We start from the raw sequence: 20357 nt of genomic DNA on the forward strand, positions 1-20357 counted from the left end.
GTTTTCTGACCAATCGCAGCGTTGTGTTCCCGAAAATGTATTCCCGCTGAAATGATCATTCGGTGGGGACTAGTAAACACAGCCGCACCGCGTGACGTAGTTATCTTACACGCAACACTTCCGCCACTTCCGCTGATAGTCTTTTCAGCGTAGGTCTTGGCCAGGGTGGTGAGTCAGGCCTTAGAAGCCTGTCCCTATTGGTTGGCTTGGCCATGATGTCACGGACGTTTGTGACCCCGAGACATTTAGAAGGGTTCGAGAGGAGTCCTTTTTTTATGTTTAATTCCTCTTTTGTTTTCCTTCGAGACACACATTAAGTTGAAACAATAGCTTAATAAATCCAGCTCTGGTGAGGAGGGTTGATGAATGTCTCCAGTTATACTATCTGTCAGTATTTGGCATAATGAAGGTATATCGGATATTTTGGTGTAACTCGATCAGGAGTTTTCCCCCTTGCTGCCGTGCATCATAAATCTGAAGGTTGTTAATTCATTTATGATAGACTAATGTATATTCTAGCATAATTAGAGGCATATGTTTTAACCCATGTAGACATGAGGTCGATTATTTAAAACAAAAAAAAGCCTGAAGTTTTCTGGAAAAAACCTCAGGATTCAAATTCAGAAATATCAAATGTACCGTAGCAGATTGACGAGCTTCTCGCCGCGTTGCCACTTTTGATACTTTTGCCACTTTTGAAACTAAGCTACGATGACTAAAACTATATGCTGTCAATTTCGCCAACACATAAGAATGAGACTAAAATGTTAAGCCGGGACTAGTGGAGAAGAGATCCAGTAGAACTAAAAGGCAAGTCATTGCCTATGTTTGGTTGCATGCTGAAAATAGCAGATCTCCAAGCTCACAACGCGTCGCAGTAGTCGACTAAAATATGATATTTAGTCGACTAAAACTAGACATTTCAGATGACAAAAATATGACTAAAACTAAACAAAGTTTTATTCAAAAGACTATGACTAAAATCTAAATGTGCCGTCAAAATCAACACTAGTTTCCAGATCTAAATTTATTTTATTTATTTATTTATTTGACAGGGACAAAGCTCATTAATCAACATGTCAGTTTTCACCTCAATGTAAATGGGCCAGAGTTAGCCAAAGCTAAATTTCATCTGTAGTCCTTGGGCAGGCTCTTAAAAAATGAATGATAAAAGAAAGACAGAGTGTATAGTGTGCCAGCACACAACACCATGCGTTGATGCCATGTGTGCATATGTGCAAGCACCCAACACTATATCCATACAAAAACACAATAAAATACAGGTAAAAGAAAGACAGAGTGTATAGTGTGCCAGCACACAACACCATGCGTTGATGCCATGTGTGCATTATGTGCAAGCAGTGAAGCACCCAACACTATATCCATACAAAAACACAATACAATACAGTACAATACAGGAACAGATCAACATGGTACAGGGGACAGAACAACTGCAAAGTGAAGTGAGAAATGACACCGGTGATGAATACTAAATAGTGCTGATAGTTACTCATGATTACAGATTTGAATTGTTTTTAGCCACCTTTTCAGGTTGAATTTGAAGGTCAGATAGTTGGAGGTCTCTCTTACTTCTGTGGGGAGACTGTTCCAGTGATGGGAGGCTCTAACAGAGAAGACTGTTTTACCAAACACACTACGTCTGATTGGCACTTCACAGTCCCCTCTGGTAGTTGCCCTTGTTTCAGTGTTGGAGGTGCAAGTCCATTTAAGATCTTAAAAATGAGGGAGGGAGGCAGGCAGCTGCAAAATGTTTAAAGCTGTCAAAATTAAATAAGTTGTACTTTAGAGCTATATGGCAATGGTGGTAACGGTTGGGCTTTTGATCCAGTGTTTTTAATGTCTGTTTGTAAAGTGATTCTATGGGTTTTAAAGTTGTCTGATTTGTCTGTGACCAGGTTGTGAAACAATAGGTTATGTGTGAAAAAAATCATCTTTAAATGGGTTAAAGTCTCATGGAGTAGACACACCTGTCATAAAAGTACATTAGACAAATATATCCACAAAGGGAGCTCGTTAAAGTTATTCTGCTTCTCCATTGTTATTGATGGGTGAAATCGTGCTGGAAAACCCTCAGACCGTAATTGGCATGTTTACAGTGTCTAGAGATTTTCTTTGTATTCATTATGGAATATTGAACAAAAACAGATTTAAGAGGCTTTTAAAATGTAGCATAAATACCAGAGGTTTTGTGTGAAAGTGCTCCAAGCTATAGTCAATTCTTTTGTTTTTATTGTGTGTTGAGCAAAAAGGGGGGGCGTTACTACTAAGGAACCAAAATCAGCGTGAAATGCAAGAAAAGCATCGATGGCGTGCAAAAAGCAACAATAACATTTTAATGAAATGCCATGTTTTGGTCCGGTTTTGCCTTAAAGGACCACTTCACCACTTTTCAACCTATCTTCATATAGTAGGTCCTCACTAATAATCATGAAAAATGGCGCAATTTCTTTCTACTCGGTCTGTGTCTCATAGGAGGGCTGTGGGCAGTTCAGAAACCGTCTTCCAGTGACATCATCGATGGGGAATACAAGCTAATAGAAACTGCAGGCTTTCTAGTCCTGAAAATGCGAAAATGGAAGCCATCGTTCTCACGATAATAAAAATCTATTTTCTTTTGTAAAACAAATCTTGTTTAAAAAAGAATCTGCCTAATGATGATGTCACTGGAAGACGGTTTCTAAACTGCCCACAGCCCTCCTATGAGACACAGACTGAATAGAAAAAAACAGTGCCATTTTATCATGATTATTAGTGAGGACCTATTATAATAAAAGATAGGTTGAAAAGTGGTGAAGTGGTCCTTTAACTCGACACTGTGTTTAGATGTTCCCAGACATAGCATGCTTCCAATGGCTTGTGTTCATTGTGGTCCTCTGTATAATATCGGAATCGGTCAGAATCGGTATCGGCACACATGTCCCTGCAAATAACCGGAGATCGGATATCGGTCAGAATTTCATAATCGTGCACCCCTTCATCATATTATCGCTAAGCACATAATCCAATTTTTCTTGTACACGTGACGCGACACCTCAAATACACCTCTGCTGGTGTTTACTTGGGCAGTCAGACTTCAGACTTTGTATTTTGCTATGTGGTGGGTATATTTTTAAAGTGAGATTAAAAGATTATAAGTGACTGTATGTCTCTATTGTGGTAGTGTAATAATGTACTGTATATACAGTGTGTAATGTATAGAACCATAATTGCACCACCTGTCATTAACCTATTTTGACCTGAGATCAGATTCTAAAAATGTCTTCTACATCCTGACAGTTTTCTGAAAAAGCTATGTTTCTATGTCAGTGGTTCTTCGATTTTTCAAAAATAGCAGACCTACAAGCTTGTAGATCTGCTATTTTTCAATAGCTAAAGCATAACATAATGCTAACACCAAAAGGTGTTCCCGCCCAAAATGGGTTAACCTATTATGTGCTAAAACCTTCCCATGCAAATGGCTCGAACAGTCTTTTCCCTGCAGCCTGGCTAATAAAATAAAGTCAGTGGACAGAGTAATTGGTTTCAGTTGTTTCCCTTGGCCCAGTCAGAGGAATTATATGGAAGGATATTGGAACAAGGAATTGTTCATGGTCACCTTCCTATGATTAATAGAAAAAGTCTGCGTTTTGTCCAGATTTTGCGTTTATCGGAGATGTTTATTTTTGTTGATGTTTTTTTTTGTTTTGTTTTTACATCTGTTGTGTGGATGTCTCGGGACATAATTGCTTAACCCATTTTGGGCGGGAACCCCTTTTGGTGTTTTAAACAATTGAAAAATAGCAGATCTACAAGTTCATAGCGCGGCACCGAGTGCCGCGCTATGAACTTGTAGGTCTGCTATTTTTGAAAAATCGTGAAAATGTGCCTCAAATCTTTGAATATATTATTACAGACTTACAGAGTGAACATTTTAACTCAAATCTTTGCTTCTGGGGGGTCTCTGGAAGAACATATTTTCAGATGGGGGGGCAGAGGCATATTACATATAATTTTTGGGGTTATTGACATGAAATATTGAGAACCACTGATACAGAAACATAAGGTTTTTCAGGAAACTCTCAGGATTTTGAAGACATTTTTTAAACTTCGACGTCAGGCCTAAATGGGTTAACATAAACTATTATTAATTGCGCGTGCGTTATTTGCCACGATCGTGTCACGTCTCGTTATCGTTAAGTGTCGTTTGTTTTTCCCTGTGTGTGTGTGTGTGTGTGTGTGTGTGTGTGTGTGTGTGTGTGTGTGTGTGTGTGTGTGTGTGTGTGTGTGTGTGTGTGTGTGTGTGTGTTTAAAGGTTCCCCCTTCCTGGCCAGCGAGGACCGTGTTTTGGGCGGCGTCATCGTGCTGCGCTGCTGCAGATGTGTGGAGGCCCAGCCATCGCAAGGCATCCAGGCCATACTGGGTAAAGACACACATCAATCAGCTCCCCAAAGCTCCCAACCACACACACACACACACACACACACACACACACACACACACAAAGCTCCAACCACACACACACACACACACAAAGAAACCACACGTCCCAATTACAGCTAGGTAGGGGAAATCACTGGTGGATATTTACAAATCCATCAGCAGATTGTCTGCGAAAGAGAGGAGGGCTTTTGACTGTGGTGGCCGTCCTTTGCGGGTGGTCTCTGTGTGTGTGTGTGTGTGTGTGTTTTCTTTTTACCTCACACAATCAGGGTCCGGTTTCACACCCCTGGTCTCGGGTTCAAACCGAGACCTCCCACTGATGAATCAACCGCTAATCTTAAGATAAGTGGGGAGGGAGGCCTTCTCTCTCCTTCTGTGGACAGATCTGGTTTCTCTACCTGTGAAGTCACTGGGAACAACTCCCTGTCTCTGATTAACCCACTTTGTTATGCTTTAGCTATTGAAAAATAGCAGATCTACAAGCTCGTAGCGCGCCACCGAGTGGCGCGCTACGAGCTTGTAGATCTGCTATTTTTGAAAAAATCGAAGAACGACTGACATAGAAACATAGCTTTATCAGAAAACTGTCAGGATGTAGAAGACATTTTTAGAATCTGATCACGGGTCAAAATGGGTTAACAAGGCGTCTGTGTTGGGCTTGATGATCAGTGCTTCCCCCAAAACGCTCACACGCTATTATAATATATAATATAAGCCTATACCACTATACATTAAAGTTAATACTGTATACTTTTTTAAATTTAATATGTCGGTACTTTGTGTGCGCTCATTTCCCAATACAGAGGCAGATTTTATACTAATTCTATATATACCTTATTAAACTTGACGTCCACATTTTGGGCATACTGTAGGTGAAAATGATCTAAAATAAACGTTTTAGTTTTTTGCGGGGAATAGCAGATCCACAAGCTGCCGATGTGTTGCGACGCGACACGACGGCCCAGATGAGATGTTCACGTTGCAGCGTGATGAACGTGGCAGAAACACCCATAGAGTATTAAAAGGATAGAGACTGATCTGGCGCGAAGCTCCGCCCCCCTCTGCTATTCATGTCAGTGGAAGTTGCTCAGTGGCGTTTTGAAGCACCCGGAAGGACCGTCTCAAAACGTCTACTTCCGCATTTGACCACCAAATTTTGGTGGTCAAATGCGGAAGTGCAACCGAGCGCTCAATGTTAAAGCCCAGCTACACGGGGTTTCCCGGTCATGAATCCACGGGTCCGCCTGCAGTCCCTCCTCTTACCACTAGGGCCCAGTGCTTCAACGTTGGAGTGCCTCACTGGCCCCTTGGAAACACTAGGTCGTTCAGTGTTCATGAAAGGTCGTCTTGCGGCTGATCCGTGCCGCGATAGGTCTGGCAGTGTCGGACATTTTGGCTGTACTTACGTTGACTGGAAACATGACTGTGGCACTGTGTTCACACTGTGATCAATCACTATCCGTGTGTGCGTGCGTGCGAAAAATTGTTTGTTTTCATGATTTGTCACGACAAGAGTTGGCTTTGTCCGCGGCGTAAACGTCTTTAAATAAATACTTTCTGAAAAGTCTATGAGGAAAATGAACAGGGATTTCTTTTCCGGGTCTCTCGAGGGGGCGGGACTGCGACGCTCTATAGTACCAGTGCTTTCATTGCAATCTTCTTCACAACGCCATGAAAGTACTGTAACTGCACAGTGCAATGTCAAATCTTCCATTCGTAACTAGATGGTACAAATCTAACCGAGTGCACCCATATCAGTCCATTTCATCAGACTATTCGTCTGCTGCTGATGTGATAAGCCACCAGTATCCGTTTTTAAAGCCATTTTACTTTCAGTGATTATTTTCCTTGAGAAGTCGTCCTTGACAGTCGTCAGTCACGACCGCAACTATCTGAGCAGATTGTACACTTGTTTAATATGATGATAACGCCTCGTTTATCTCGTCCGCCGGGCAACCACGACCCCAAGCTTCGACCTTTACATGATGACTTCCTGTTTTTCACAGAAGTGTATATCTGTGTACGACGTCTTTAAATGTTCTGCTGAATTGAAAATGGAGGACCCTGATGTAAACAACTCTTGTTGTTCGGTTTCATCCTCAAAGTAGCAGTTTTAGTATTGAAAAAGCCCCAAAAACATCTTTAAAAAATAAATAAAATAAACTGGGGTATTAAATGAAAGCTTTAGGTTACACAGCAAGCAATGTAAGAGTTCTACTTCAGTGAGAAAGAGGCATAAACAACTGGTGAAGAAGGAAAAGCAGGTGCACTGCCTTTAGAAACTGCCCTTGGTTAACACAGTGGTAGCCTCGGAAACACAGACGTTTTTATTTCCAGGGAGAAAAGAAAAAAGTCTGGGGCATACGTCGCTCACTCTCTGCTCATTTCTGATCGTCTGCACCTTTGTTAAATTGACGCACACACGTACATACACACACACACACACTGCTCTCTCTCTCTCTCTGTCGCTCTAATTAATTAGTCTCATGTCTAGCAGCTGCGCACAGTTTCTCCCGGCGGATCCTGCCGGGAGCTGCCTATCCCATAGAAAGCATAGGTGAGTTCCAGTCTAACGCAGTGGGGGCTCACTGGGGCTGAAAATAACTTAACTCATAAACTAACTAAGTGGTAAAAGCGGTACTCCAAAATAAAAGACTGGCTCAAGATGCAAGTTTATTTGAGAACCCTGGCACGTTTTTTCGGCAAACAGCCTTCTTCAGAGCAGACCAAAAAAGAGGAATAAACTGTCTCTGTCACAGGAGGACAAGACATCTTCATTAATGTTCGACGCGGACGCTTGACGACCAGTCGAAGGTCCATTCATTCACGCCATCTATATGCATCTCCCATCGATGACATTTCCCAAAATACCACCACGGCGCGGGGGGGGGCAGAGTGATTGACCGCTCCGCTGCGGCACTTGGCGCGAGCCTATTGTTGGCGCCCCCCCGTTGCGAAATAGTGCAGACTTCGCTCCAGTCAACCAGCGGATCAGATTGCAGCGGACGGGGATAAAGTCTCTTCGTTGATTTACTAAAGACTAAACAGTCCCTCGGCATGTCCACCACATCCCCTGGCGCTGTAATTAAGTTTAGCATCCAAGTCACGAGTGCAGCCTCCCCCTTCTTCCGCAACATCGTATGCCATGTATTTCCGTGAAGTATGATGGGCGCACACACACAGACCCCGTGAAGTATGACGGGCGCACACAGACCCCGTGGCACATCGTGGGCATGCCCTCCTCCTGCCACCTGCCACGTGCCTGTGCTTTGGATGTCCCCACCCTTCACCCACATTTATCCCTGGCCAGGAAATGTGCACTGTCTTGTCTGATACAGTTGGGTGCCACCGATATTGTCCCTTATCATTTGACCCATTTAGATCTGACCTCAAAATTAAAAAAAATCCTTCTAAATCCTCCAGTTTTCTGAAATAAATATTTTCACGATTTTTCAAAAATAGCAGACCTACAAGCTCGTAGCGCGCCACTCGGTGGCGCGCTACGAGCTTGTAGATCTGCTATTTTTCAATAGCTAAATTATAACATAATGTTTAAAACACCAAAAGGGGTTCCCGCCCAAAATGGGTTAACTGTCCTTTTGCGCAGATCACGCAAACCTCAGCAAAAAGAAAAGGACAATATCGATGGCCTCCAACTGTATGTTTGTTTGGTAATGTCACACTTTCACAATTTAATTTAAGACATATATGTTAATCACGTTGGGATGCCTGCAGGGCAGGCATCCCAATTTTGGCCAGATGTGTCAAGATAAAACAAATGAGAACAACACAGTATAAATACCCGCACACATGATCTTGTAGATTGGCTTTTGACTTTGATTTTTGTTGTCGTACAAACATGTATACTGGGCTTAAGTGGTTAATGATGGAGTGTTTTGTTTTTTTCCCACCATAAAACATGATTATCAGGTGTTAATATTATAGTGTTGGGTGCTGGCACATATGCACACATGGCATCAACGCATGGTGTTGTGTGCTGGCACACTATACACTCTGTCTTTCTTTTATCTGTATTGTATTGCATTGTATTGTACTGTATGTGTCATCGTATGTTTAGTTTTACTACCATTTTAAGAGCCTGCTTTTGATTGATTGATTGATTGATTGAAAATTTTATTAACAGTTTGCAGAATTACAGTACATTTCAAGCACAAACTCAATACAAAGGCTGTTAACTGTGAGTGGACGACCCAATTAAGCATTACACTTGTTTACAACAGGGTCCACCATGTTCAATTCATCAAAACATTTAGAGACGTACAAATAGACACTTCTATATAGACAAAGAACAGAACAGGAATTCATCATAATGGAGGTAAAAAGGGAAAAGAAACGTATACAGTGAGGGGAAAAGGGGGGGCGGTGGGGGGGGATTCAGATTTTACGGGGGCCAGTTTCGAATTGCAGCCATCCGTAGGTGCCCTTTGAGAGCGGTTTTGAAGGAGTCAAGGGATTCGCATGTCTTAATGACTGTTGGTAGGGCGTTCCACATTTTGGTGGCATAGAACAGATGTAAATTAGCTTATGGCTAACTCTGGCACATTTACATGGAAGTGAAAACTGAAATGTTGATTAATGAGCATTGTCCCTGTCAAATAAATAAATAAATATAAGCAGGAAAAATTGTTGGGTGGTGGTGTTCCACCTGAACTAAAGCCGTGATAAAGGGGGAGGGGTTAGGGGAGGGGATGATATTTTGATATAGAAGCCAATATTTGAGTTAAAAACGTTTGCTCTTGGGGTGTCCCTGGAACAACATATTTTCAGATGGGGGTCGGCTGCCAAATACATACATTTTTGGGGTTCTTTGACATGAAAATGTTTGAGAACGACTGACATAGAAACATGAGGTTGTTCAGAAAACTGTCAGGATTTAGAGGGCATTTGTAGAATCATCCTCAGGTCTAAATGGGTTAAAACTAGACTATATTGTAAAAGGTGGTGATTGAAGCTGTGTCTCTGTGTGTGTCCACAGTGGAGTTCCTATGGAGTCACACCACGGAGAGCATGTGTGTCGGCTACATGTCTGCCCAGGACAGCAAAGCCAAGGTGAGAGAGAGAGCCGTCAGCCAATCACTTTCTTTCACAAGAAACATCCCTTTTCAGAGTTTACCTTCCCCATAAACGGCTGTTCTAGACACAGCCGTCTCTATCCGGACACGTACAGGAATGGCTCGAGATCTTTGTGGCAATGTTACACTTTGACACGTTAATTCATGTAAACAAACCATAATGGTAATTACTGTTTCGTTGGCTCTGGAGCCAATCGCTTGAAGTTACTCGAGACATGTTGTTTTCATAATTTAAGGAGTTTATTTATTTATTTATTTTGACTGTGGTTTGAGTCATAGATTTAGCTTCAAGCCATTTCGAAGGTTGTTTTACATCAAATTTTCCAGAATGTATGACTGCTTATTAGAAAAATGTGACCGAAGAAACAAATTAGTCTCCAGGAAGAAAAAAATAAATAAAAATCTTGTCTGGTTCTTGTGATGGAACAGGTTAGTGAAACGTGTCAGACGGCACAATAAGGAAACAGCTTTCATTCGGTTGTTTTCATATTCCTCCTGAGCAAATTGCCCAATTCGCTGTATTATATAAACCCAGAAATTGGCCTCGGTCTGGGGCCAAGGAAGTAGTGTACACTGTGTACTGTCGTCCCTTCATGATGGGTCACATCAAATGTGCCATTGTATTTATAATGCACACGAGTGCGCGCGCGCGTGTGTGTGTGTGTGTGTGTGTGTAGTACGTGTCGTGTACTGTATAGCAGTGGTTCCCAAAGTGGGGTCCGCGGACCCCTAGGGGTACGTGACGCATAGCCAGGGGGTACCCAAAATAATTCCCAGAAAAAACCCAAACCCTTTTTTTTTTTACTTTTTTTAACGCCAAGTTGCACAATAAACGTTTTTTTGTGGTGTTCATTGTGTTCCTCCCATGCTTGCTTTGGGCCAATAGCTGACATGATTACTAAAACTACAACATCAGTCAACCTGTCGTGACCCCAAACAGTAACAGCAGGACGCATGCTGCAGAAACAACAAAAAGACTCAGGACACTTGAAAGGTTTCTGCGGCCGCTTCAGATGAGGGGGTACCTGGAAAAATGTCTACCCCAAAAGGGGTACCTGGTCCAAAAAAGTTTGGGAACCCCTGCTGTATAGTATAAATGCGTGTGCATATACATGTAAATTGTAACATTATTTATGTAGTTATGATACATTTCTCTATGTCCCCCCCCCCCATGTCACAAGTCCAAAATAAACACACGCTAATATTATATTATTATATTTCAATTCATCATGGAATGTAGTTGTTGTGTCAGATACAGACCTGTTTCCTGTGTTACGTTGGCTGTGAACGTACTGTAGGACTTGTGATGTGTTACGTGTTAACACATACAGCGCCGGGATTTCTTTCAAAATAGAAGCTTGCGGTGCCGGGCAGATATGGCAGCTTTTACTCTGAAAGCCGGGGGCTTCCGTTCCGTACAGAAACCGGGAGGCATAATGTTGCTTGCTTACCTCGCTATGATGATTACGATCGAGTCTCTCTAGAAGCGTTAATATTCCGGGTGAGAGGCATGTTGTTAAAGTCAGAAGTATATCCATCTGGTCAAAACCACAGAGAGCTCCCTAGATAACGCGCGGCGAGCATTTCTTTCTGAGCGCTAAACAGGGAAGTGAACGATGATTGTTTCAAATCATTAATATGGCGCGTGAACGACAGCATGGTTAAATAAAAGTGCAGTCTGCGTTGGGCGCTGTCCCCCCCCCCCCAAAAAAAAAGAACAGATCTCCAAAGTAACGAGCTTTGTTTAGCTTGTAGATCTGTTCTTTATTTATTTTTCTCTGTGCAGAGCATAAATTAGGCATGAGGCTGATCTCTCTTTTATGGATGTACTTCTGTTTCTTTATGGATGTACTTCTGTCACTGCTCATGAAGAGAGGGGACTGTTTGTTCAAGCAAATCTGGTTCACATTTCAAAGCGTTTGCCCTCCAAACCCCCCCGCCCACCCCCCCCCCACATACACACACAAGCCCCCCCCCACACACACACAAGCCCCCCCCCCCTCTCTCTATCTCTCTCTCTCTCTCTCACACACACACACACACACACACACACACACACACACACACACACTCAAGCCCTCTCACCCACACACGCACGCACGCACGCACTCAAGCCCTCTCACACACACACAGACACACAAACACACACACACACGCTCTCACACACACACACACACTCAAGCTCTCACACACACACACACACACACGCGCACACACACACGCACACGCACGCGCGCGCGCGCGCGCGCGCACACACACACACACACACACACAGCCTCTGTCTTTCTCCCTCTGGCTCCGTTCCCCCGGCCTGGCCTTACCTGCTCCTGAAGTAGCCCAACGTAGTGAGTTTACAGTAAGTCACGCTCCAGCGGGGATATCGGTGTCAGGGGGCGTATTGGGCCAAAATGTGCTCCGTGTGTGTACCGGGCCCTTCGTGGCAGAATGTGAGCATGCCAGCTCTGGTTTCACGCGCGGCCCACATGACGAGGTGCATGGGCAGAGCAGAGCGCTGCAGAACTCTATCCCCTTCTTGGGGGAGCGCTTGGAATGGCCACAAAACGTTGATTTTGATTACAAGCGATCGTTAGCCGATTCACGTCACTTTATATATGTGACCAAATTTGACTGAGGGACTGCCATTGGATTTTTTTTTAATTTCCGTTTTTCGGAATCATAGCTTCAAATTGACATATTGGTTGTTCAGTTTGACCCACCAGTTTTGGAGATATGTCTTATAGAGTAATGTCTTGCAGAAAACAGCGAGTTGAGAAAACAGGCTTGAAAGGTTCACTTCTGTGGACTCTAACATTACACCTATAGCTACATGTTTAAGCATTTATTTCATATTTACATGTCGATTTCAGCTCTGACACTTATTTCAAACATGCTCTAGTATGTGAAGAGTCTGTGCTATTAACTCATGTTGGAAAAAAAAAAAGTTTTTCTCCTCTGGTGAAAAGCTGTAATTTGCGCGATGGCAGTCTCTCAGTCAAATCTGCACTACAGCGCCGAAACAGCGGTAAAATAGGAGTATGAATCGGCCTTTAGTCGTGGTCGTCCGTGCTTTGAAATGGTCTAACACTGCAGAGACTGCAGGGCTGCTGTGCTGAAAGCGAGCGTGGGGCAGGTTAGTCTAAAAGTGGCACTCTGTCTGTGTACGGAATGGACGCGTTCTGTCCAGAGGGACAGCAGAGCCAACAGAAGGACCCAGTGAGCTCTGATGCGTGGGGCAGGTTAGTCTAAAAGTGGCGCTCTGTGTAGGGAATGGACGCGTTGTGTCCAGAGGGACAGCAGAGCCAAATGGACGTGTTCTGTCCAGAGGGACAGCAGAGCCAACAGAAGGACCCAGTGGGCTCTGATGCGTGGGGCAGGTTAGTCTAAAAGTGGCGCTCTGTGTAGGGAATGGACGCGTTGTGTCCAGAGGGACAGCAGAGCCAAATGGACGCGTTGTGTCCAGAGGGACAGCAGAGCCAAATGGACGCGTTGTGTCCAGAGGGACAGCAGAGCCAAATGGACGCGTTGTGTCCAGAGGGACAGCAGAGCCAAATGGACGCGTTGTGTCCAGAGGGACAGCAGAGCCAAATGGACGCGTTGTGTCCAGAGGGACAGCAGAGCCAAATGGACGCGTTGTGTCCAGAGGGACAGCAGAGCCAAATGGACGTGTTGTGTCCAGAGGGACAGCAGAGCCAAATGGACGCGTTGTGTCCAGAGGGACAGCAGAGCCAAATGGACGCGTTGTGTCCAGAGGGACAGCAGAGCCAAATGGACGCGTTGTGTCCAGAGGGACAGCAGAGCCAAATGGACGCGTTGTGTCCAGAGGGACAGCAGAGCCAAATGGACGCGTTGTGTCCAGAGGGACAGCAGAGCCAAATGGACGTGTTCTGTCCAGAGGGACAGCAGAGCCAAATGGACGCGTTGTGTCCAGAGGGACAGCAGAGCCAAATGGACGCGTTGTGTCCAGAGGGACAGCAGAGCCAAATGGACGCGTTGTGTCCAGAGGGACAGCAGAGCCAAATGGACGCGTTGTGTCCAGAGGGACAGCAGAGCCAAATGGACGCGTTGTGTCCAGAGGGACAGCAGAGCCAAATGGACGCGTTGTGTCCAGAGGGACAGCAGAGCCAAATGGACGCGTTGTGTCCAGAGGGACAGCAGAGCCAAATGGACGCGTTGTGTCCAGAGGGACAGCAGAGCCAAATGGACGCGTTCTGTCCAGAGGGACAGCAGAGCCAAATGGACGCGTTGTGTCCAGAGGGACAGCAGAGCCAAATGGACGCGTTGTGTCCAGAGGGACAGCAGAGCCAAATGGACGCGTTGTGTCCAGAGGGACAGCAGAGCCAAATGGACGCGTTGTGTCCAGAGGGACAGCAGAGCCAAATGGACGCGTTGTGTCCAGAGGGACAGCAGAGCCAAATGGACGCGTTGTGTCCAGAGGGACAGCAGAGCCAAATGGACGCGTTGTGTCCAGAGGGACAGCAGAGCCAAATGGACGTGTTCTGTCCAGAGGGACAGCAGAGCCAAATGGACGCGTTGTGTCCAGAGGGACAGCAGAGCCAAATGGACGCGTTGTGTCCAGAGGGACAGCAGAGCCAACAGAAGGACCCAGTGAGCTCCGATGCACAGCACTCACTGTAGCTCCTGTTCTGCACTAAATTTCTCCCATTCCTCTGGGCGTCCCACTGGGCGTTCCTCTGGGCGTCCCACTGGGCGTTCCTGAGCACGGAGCCAGGGTCCCTCCTTGCTCGGCTCGGCTCCCCTGAGTGATAAGAACATGAAAGGCCTCGCTAGCTACACGGGAGCACGGGGTATTTAGGACAGAGGTCGGGATGGATTTGTAGTATACCTACCCCCCCCCTACCTCATGTATGTACATACTGTATATACCACTGTTTCACACGCACTGGGGCGGGACCTATTTGTGGGATTCCCCCCAAAAAGGCAAAATTGTTCATGAATTAAATTCATGAAGAAATCAAAGAAAAATCTATGAGATTCCACAAATTAGAAAATAAATGTTTAAGTAGTAGTGAAAATAGCCGTTTCATTCACGTGTGTGTGTGTGTGTGTGTGTGTGTGTGTGTGTGTGTGTGTGTGTGTGTGTGTGTGTGTGTGTGTGTGTGTGTGTGTGTGTGTGTGTGTGTGTGTGTGTGTGTGTGTGTGTGTGTGTGTGTGTGTGTGTGTGTGTGTGTGTGTGACCAACTGGCTGTCTGCACTTTTGCGCGGGTGCAGTACTTAGTTTAGACCGTTTTTGGTTTAGACTTGTCATTGGTTAGACCAGTCATTAGTCCTAAAACTACAACCTATCTCAAACCCTCACCCTAAACCTAACCTCCCACGGGGCAGCACACCTAAACCTAACCTTAACCCATGTCTAACCAATGACTAGTCTAAACTAAGTATGCACCCCCTTTTGCGCTGGATGACGAGCCACCATGCAGGACATGATTTCTCCGTTCTTGCACTGGACGAGATGAGCCAGCATGGCATGCAGGAGAGGGACGACCGCAACGTGGTGTCTCATCATCAGCCAGCATGGCATGCAGGAGAGGGACGCGACGCGGTGTCTCATCATCAGACACTGGACAGAGGGACGCGACGCGGTGTCTCATCATCAGCTAGCATGGCATGCAGGAGAGGGACGGCCGCGACACGGTGTCTCATCATCAGCTAGCATGGCATGCAGGAGAGGGACGCGACGCGGTGTCTCATCATCAGCCAGCATGGCATGCAGGAGAGGGACGCGACGCGGTGTCTCATCATCAGCTAGCATGGCATGCAGGAGAGGGACGCGACGCGGTGTCTCATCATCAGCCAGCATGGCATGCAGGAGAGGGACGCGACGCGGTGTCTCATCATCAGCCAGCATGGCATGCAGGAGAGGGACGCGACGCGGTGTCTCATCATCAGCCAGCATGGCATGCAGGAGAGGGACGCGACGCGGTGTCTCATCATCAGCTAGCATGGCATGCAGGAGAGGGACGGCCGCGACACGGTGTCTCATCATCAGCTAGCATGGCATGCAGGAGAGGGACGCAACGCGGTGTCTCATCATCAGCCAGCATGGCATGCAGGAGAGGGACGGCCGCGACGCAGTGTCTCATCATCAGCCAGCATGGCATGCAGGAGAGGGACGGCCGCAACGCGGTGTCTCATCATCAGACACTGGACAGAGGGACGCGACGCAGTGTCTCATCATCAGCCAGCATGGCATGCAGGAGAGGGACGCGACGCAGTGTCTCATCATCAGCCAGCATGGCATGCAGGAGAGGGACGACCGCAACGCGGTGTCTCATCATCAGCCAGCATGGCATGCAGGAGAGGGACGACCGCAACGCGGTGTCTCATCATCAGCCAGCATGGCATGCAGGAGAGGGACGGCCGCGACGCGGTGTCTCATCATCAGCCAGCATGGCATGCAGGAGAGGGGAACGCGTCTCATCATCAGTCACGGCGTGCAGATCACAGGGCTGCGCGCCGAGCAGCGGCGGTGTCGCTTCACAAACAGTCGGGCTATTGTTTTATTGTCCCGTGATGATTGGGACGGATGAAAGGGAAGCGGCCGCCGCAGCGACACACACAGCCCCCTCTCTGGACATCATTACCACTATAAAGCTTGTGGGCCGCACAAATTATATAAGGCCAAGAATTTCTTTTTTTCAAACGCGGCTTTGCAATTCGGGGGCCTCCTGGGCTGTTTGTCTGTCTGTCTGTCTGTCTGTCTGTGCCGCTCGGTCTGTGTGTCATGACAAATGTCTTTTATTATCCCATTTTGATCAGATTCTAAAAATGTCTTCTACATCCTGACAGTTTTCTGAAAAAGCTATGTTTCTATGTCAGTCATTCTTCGATTATTCAAAAATAGCAGACCTACAAGCTCGTAGCGCGCCACTCGGTGGCGCGCTATGAGCTTGTAGATCTGCTATTTTTCAATAGCTAAAGCATAACATAATGCTAACACCAAAAGGGGTTCCCGCCCAAAATGGGTTATGGCACGTTTAGTTATTTTTTTGTTTTTCCATTTTGCATAGAGAATAAATTCCCTGTGATTTGTTTTTTTTTTGTTTTCTTTCATAAGAATAGAATGTGCAAAACCACAACATGAAAGCAGCTACATTCTTGTTGAGCTATATTTACTCTAAGGCCTTTGTCTGTGGTGTTAATTTGTGGCTTTTCCAGCACTTAAACACTTTCATATCACCAACGCATGGGTTGTGTTGTTGTCTTTCTTTTTTTTTCTTTTTCTTCTTCCTTTTTGCACAAGGATACAAAGGGACATTATGTCGTGCTGTTTTGACTCGGCCATAGTTCTTGTCATGTGGTTACTTCAGTCACAGGGTAACAAGCTGACAACAGACGTACAAGAAGGTTTTGCGTCTGTGTTTTTCTAGGGCATCTAGCTGAAGCTAATTCATGTCTCCACTCTCTCTCCAGTCCTTTTCCACTCTGTCAGCCCCATTGTCTGACGGCCCGGCTCATATAGATATGGATTCTAGGCCATGCATTACTTAGCCTTTTATTACATGGCTTGGTTGTATGCTTGATTCTGATTGGTCAATCGCAGAATTCAGCGGTGTGTTATTTCTTGATAACAGACCGTGCCGCTCTATAACAGACCGATGCCTAATCAAACCCTCGGAGCACCTGCTGTGCACCGCTTGATTTACTGCTGTTTCCAACATGACAGCCATGTAAACACACGCACAATGTAATTTACCGATAAACATTGCTCTCAAAAAAAAATTTGAAAACAGTTGAGCGATATATAGACAAAGCAGTAAAACCCGAAAATTGATTCTATTTGATCAGCTCACTTGTTTTTCGGACAGTGCTGCAGCTGGGCAGACACTGGCCACTTAAATGTATGGAATACTTTCATTACAGCAAACAAGGAAATATCTGGTTTTGTTGTGTAATAAATAAGCAGGATAATATATGGCTAGGTGGTCGTTGTCGGGATATAATTCACCTTCAGGGTGATTAACCACCTCCGCTTGGCGTCGGTGGTTAAACTCCCTGTCGGTGAATGATCTCCCGACAACGACCACCTAGCCAGATATTATCCCTTACATGAACCACATACAGTAGCATTGATACATGCCATAATAATCCACGTTTGCATTTTATCCAGTCGTTAAAAGATTGCTTAACTTAACTGAATAATGAATTCAATGTTGAAACAGTGTTGCACCATTAAAAGCAGGCACAGAGTCAGACCACATAACTTTACAATGTAAATTAATTTACATAAACATACAGAAAATCACAGCATCTCCAGGCTTCAGATCCCTGTGTGACGTCCGTCACTTGTTTAGTGTGACAAACCTGTTTGATTTTCTCACCAGGTCCTCCTAGGGACGGTCTCGCATGTCCGTGAGAGTCAACAGCCAATGAGCTCTCAGTTCAGTTCTCACCGAAGAACGGCTAAACCCACATTGTCCACATGATGAGCAAACAAAACGTGGTCTGGCTTTTCAGGGGCATTTCCTACACACAGGACTTCACATTGAGAGGCTGTGAAAACGAGGCAACAACCTCACGGTCTCTATGAAAATGAGGCAACAACCTCACGGTCTCTATGAAAATGAGGCAACAACCTCACGGTCTCTATGAAAATGAGGCAACAACCTCACGGTCTCTATGAAAATGAGGCAACAACCTCACGGTCTCTATGAAAATGAGGCAACAACCTCACGGTCTCTATGAAAATGAGGCAACAACCTTACGGTCTCTATGAAAATGAGGCAACAACAACCTCACGGGTCTCGACTCTCAATACGAGAAGTTTTTTTGAGTCGTACCGAAAAGTCACAAGGGGATCCTGAAATAGACCCCCCCTCGACATTCCTATAGGCTGTGCATAGTTAGAGAGTTAGACACCCTTCAGGACAGGAAGAGGACAACTTAACACATTTTGTGCGGGAACCCCTTTTGGTGTTAGCATTATGTTGTGCTTTAGCTATTGAAAAATAGCAGATCTACAAGCTCGTAGCGCGCCACCGAGTGGCGCGCTACGAGCTTGTAGGTCGGCTATTTTTGAAAAATCGAAGAACCACTGACATAGAAACATGGCTTGTTCAGAAAACTGTCAGGATGTAGAAGACATTTTTAGAATCTGATCTCAGGTCAAAATGGGATAATGCCACAACCAACTGTTATACTCAAGTAAAGTACAAATACCTCCAAATTATACCTAAAGTACAGACACTTAAGTAAATGTACTTAGTTACTTTCCACCACTGCTCTTAAGCTCTCAGGGTAAACTTTGTGTGGAGTTGTAAAATGTAAAATGCGTGCCAGTCGTGAACGTATAAGAAAGCATCTGTTCAAAAGGTAAACCTCCCCCTTTTTTTCTCTCTCTCTCTTCCTGAAACGGGCGGAAAACTGTGGCATGCGGCGAGCAGACGGACACACACACACACACACACACACACACACACACACACACACACACACACACACACACACACACACACAACAACGTAGGGATGTTAATTGGTAATCCGGTGGTGTGACCGGTGGTGTTACAGCGTAGTGACACTATGCATAGATTCTGACCCCCTTCCCCCCCCCCCTCCAGGCCGATGGCACGGAAGCGTCAGAACACCTGCTCTCTGATGACAGAGAGCATTGCAGCCTGACCACCGCGGTCAGCGTAAAGCCACCGTTTTTGTCCCCCAAACAGTGGGTCGGGACCCATTTGTGGGTCGCGGACACATTTCTATGGGTCCCTTCATTTTTTTGTTTACTATTTATTTATTTATTTTTATAATTTTTAAACATTACCAAAAAAAGTACGTTCGTTGCCATAAAAGGCTACTAGTAATAAGTAACTTTGTCATGTTTTACAGACGCTACGCGACCCGTTTTTCCTCCTGGGATTTTCTCGATATTTGCCGGCGGTGTATCGATTATTTATCACGGGAGGAAGTATTGATATATATATCGCAATATTGATATTTCAGCACACACCTAATATATATATTACAGATTATTGTCTCCACCAGGCCGAAGGCATGGGGAGAGAGTATGTTTTGCACTCCGTCCGTGTGTGTGTGTGTGTGTGTGTGTGTGTGTGTGTGTGTCCGTGTGTGTGTCCGTCCTTCTGTCCGTCTGTTACCAGCTAATCTCCGGCACCGTTGGCCCGATCCATGCCAAACTTTGCACACACACTCCCTGGATGCCAACGATGAACCCCTGCCCCACATTTTCCAGAACAGCCTGTTATAGCGCCACCAGGAGGCCGACTTTTGTAAAACACGATATTACTCCTCCATATTTTGTCCAAAAATCCCGCAAATCGTTACACAGTATCTCTATAGTCATGTGATCAAGTCAGATCTGTCCGATATTGCAGATTCCATCCTGATTGGCTAACAGTGACTTTCAAAATTTGCAGGATTGGCCCGATTTGAACAAAAAGCCTCAAATCATGAACGCAGCGTGCAATTTACGTGACATCTTTCACAGACGTTCCTACTAGGCTGAGGAATATATCCCACCTTTTCACATTGGCCTGTTATAGCGCCACCAACAGGTGGATTTTTGCAAAACACATTTTTGGAACAAAATGCCTCAAATCATCCAATTGCCATCCAAGTCGTAAGAAGAAATTGTACCCTTTTCACATTGGCCTATTATAGCGCCACCAGGAGGCCACAACCTGACCTGCCCTGGTGGAGACCTGTGCCCCGAGGGGCACTTTTTCTAGTTATTACTGAGTTCCATTGTACACCCAGGTTAGGCCCCGGACCTGGACAGTCATGCATACGATCCCGGGCTCCCCCAGAGTTAGTGTCGAAGTGTCCTTGAGCAAGACTCTGAACC

General features: G+C 45.5%; 1 protein-coding gene across 1 annotated transcript in view; it reads left to right on the forward strand.

Annotated features, from left to right (window-relative positions):
- tasp1 (taspase, threonine aspartase, 1) overlaps positions 1-20357 on the forward strand; it is a 59851-nt gene that overhangs the window by 35106 nt on the left and 4388 nt on the right. The window contains exons 12-13 of the mRNA XM_079512676.1: positions 4313-4420; positions 9437-9510. Coding sequence (XP_079368802.1) covers positions 4313-4420; positions 9437-9510 — 182 coding nt within the window. The remainder of the gene's footprint in view (positions 1-4312; positions 4421-9436; positions 9511-20357) is intronic.

The sequence above is a fragment of the Electrona antarctica genome (assembly GCF_951216825.1).
Source record: "Electrona antarctica genome assembly, chromosome: 10".
Classification (NCBI taxonomy): Eukaryota; Metazoa; Chordata; class Actinopteri; order Myctophiformes; family Myctophidae; genus Electrona; species Electrona antarctica.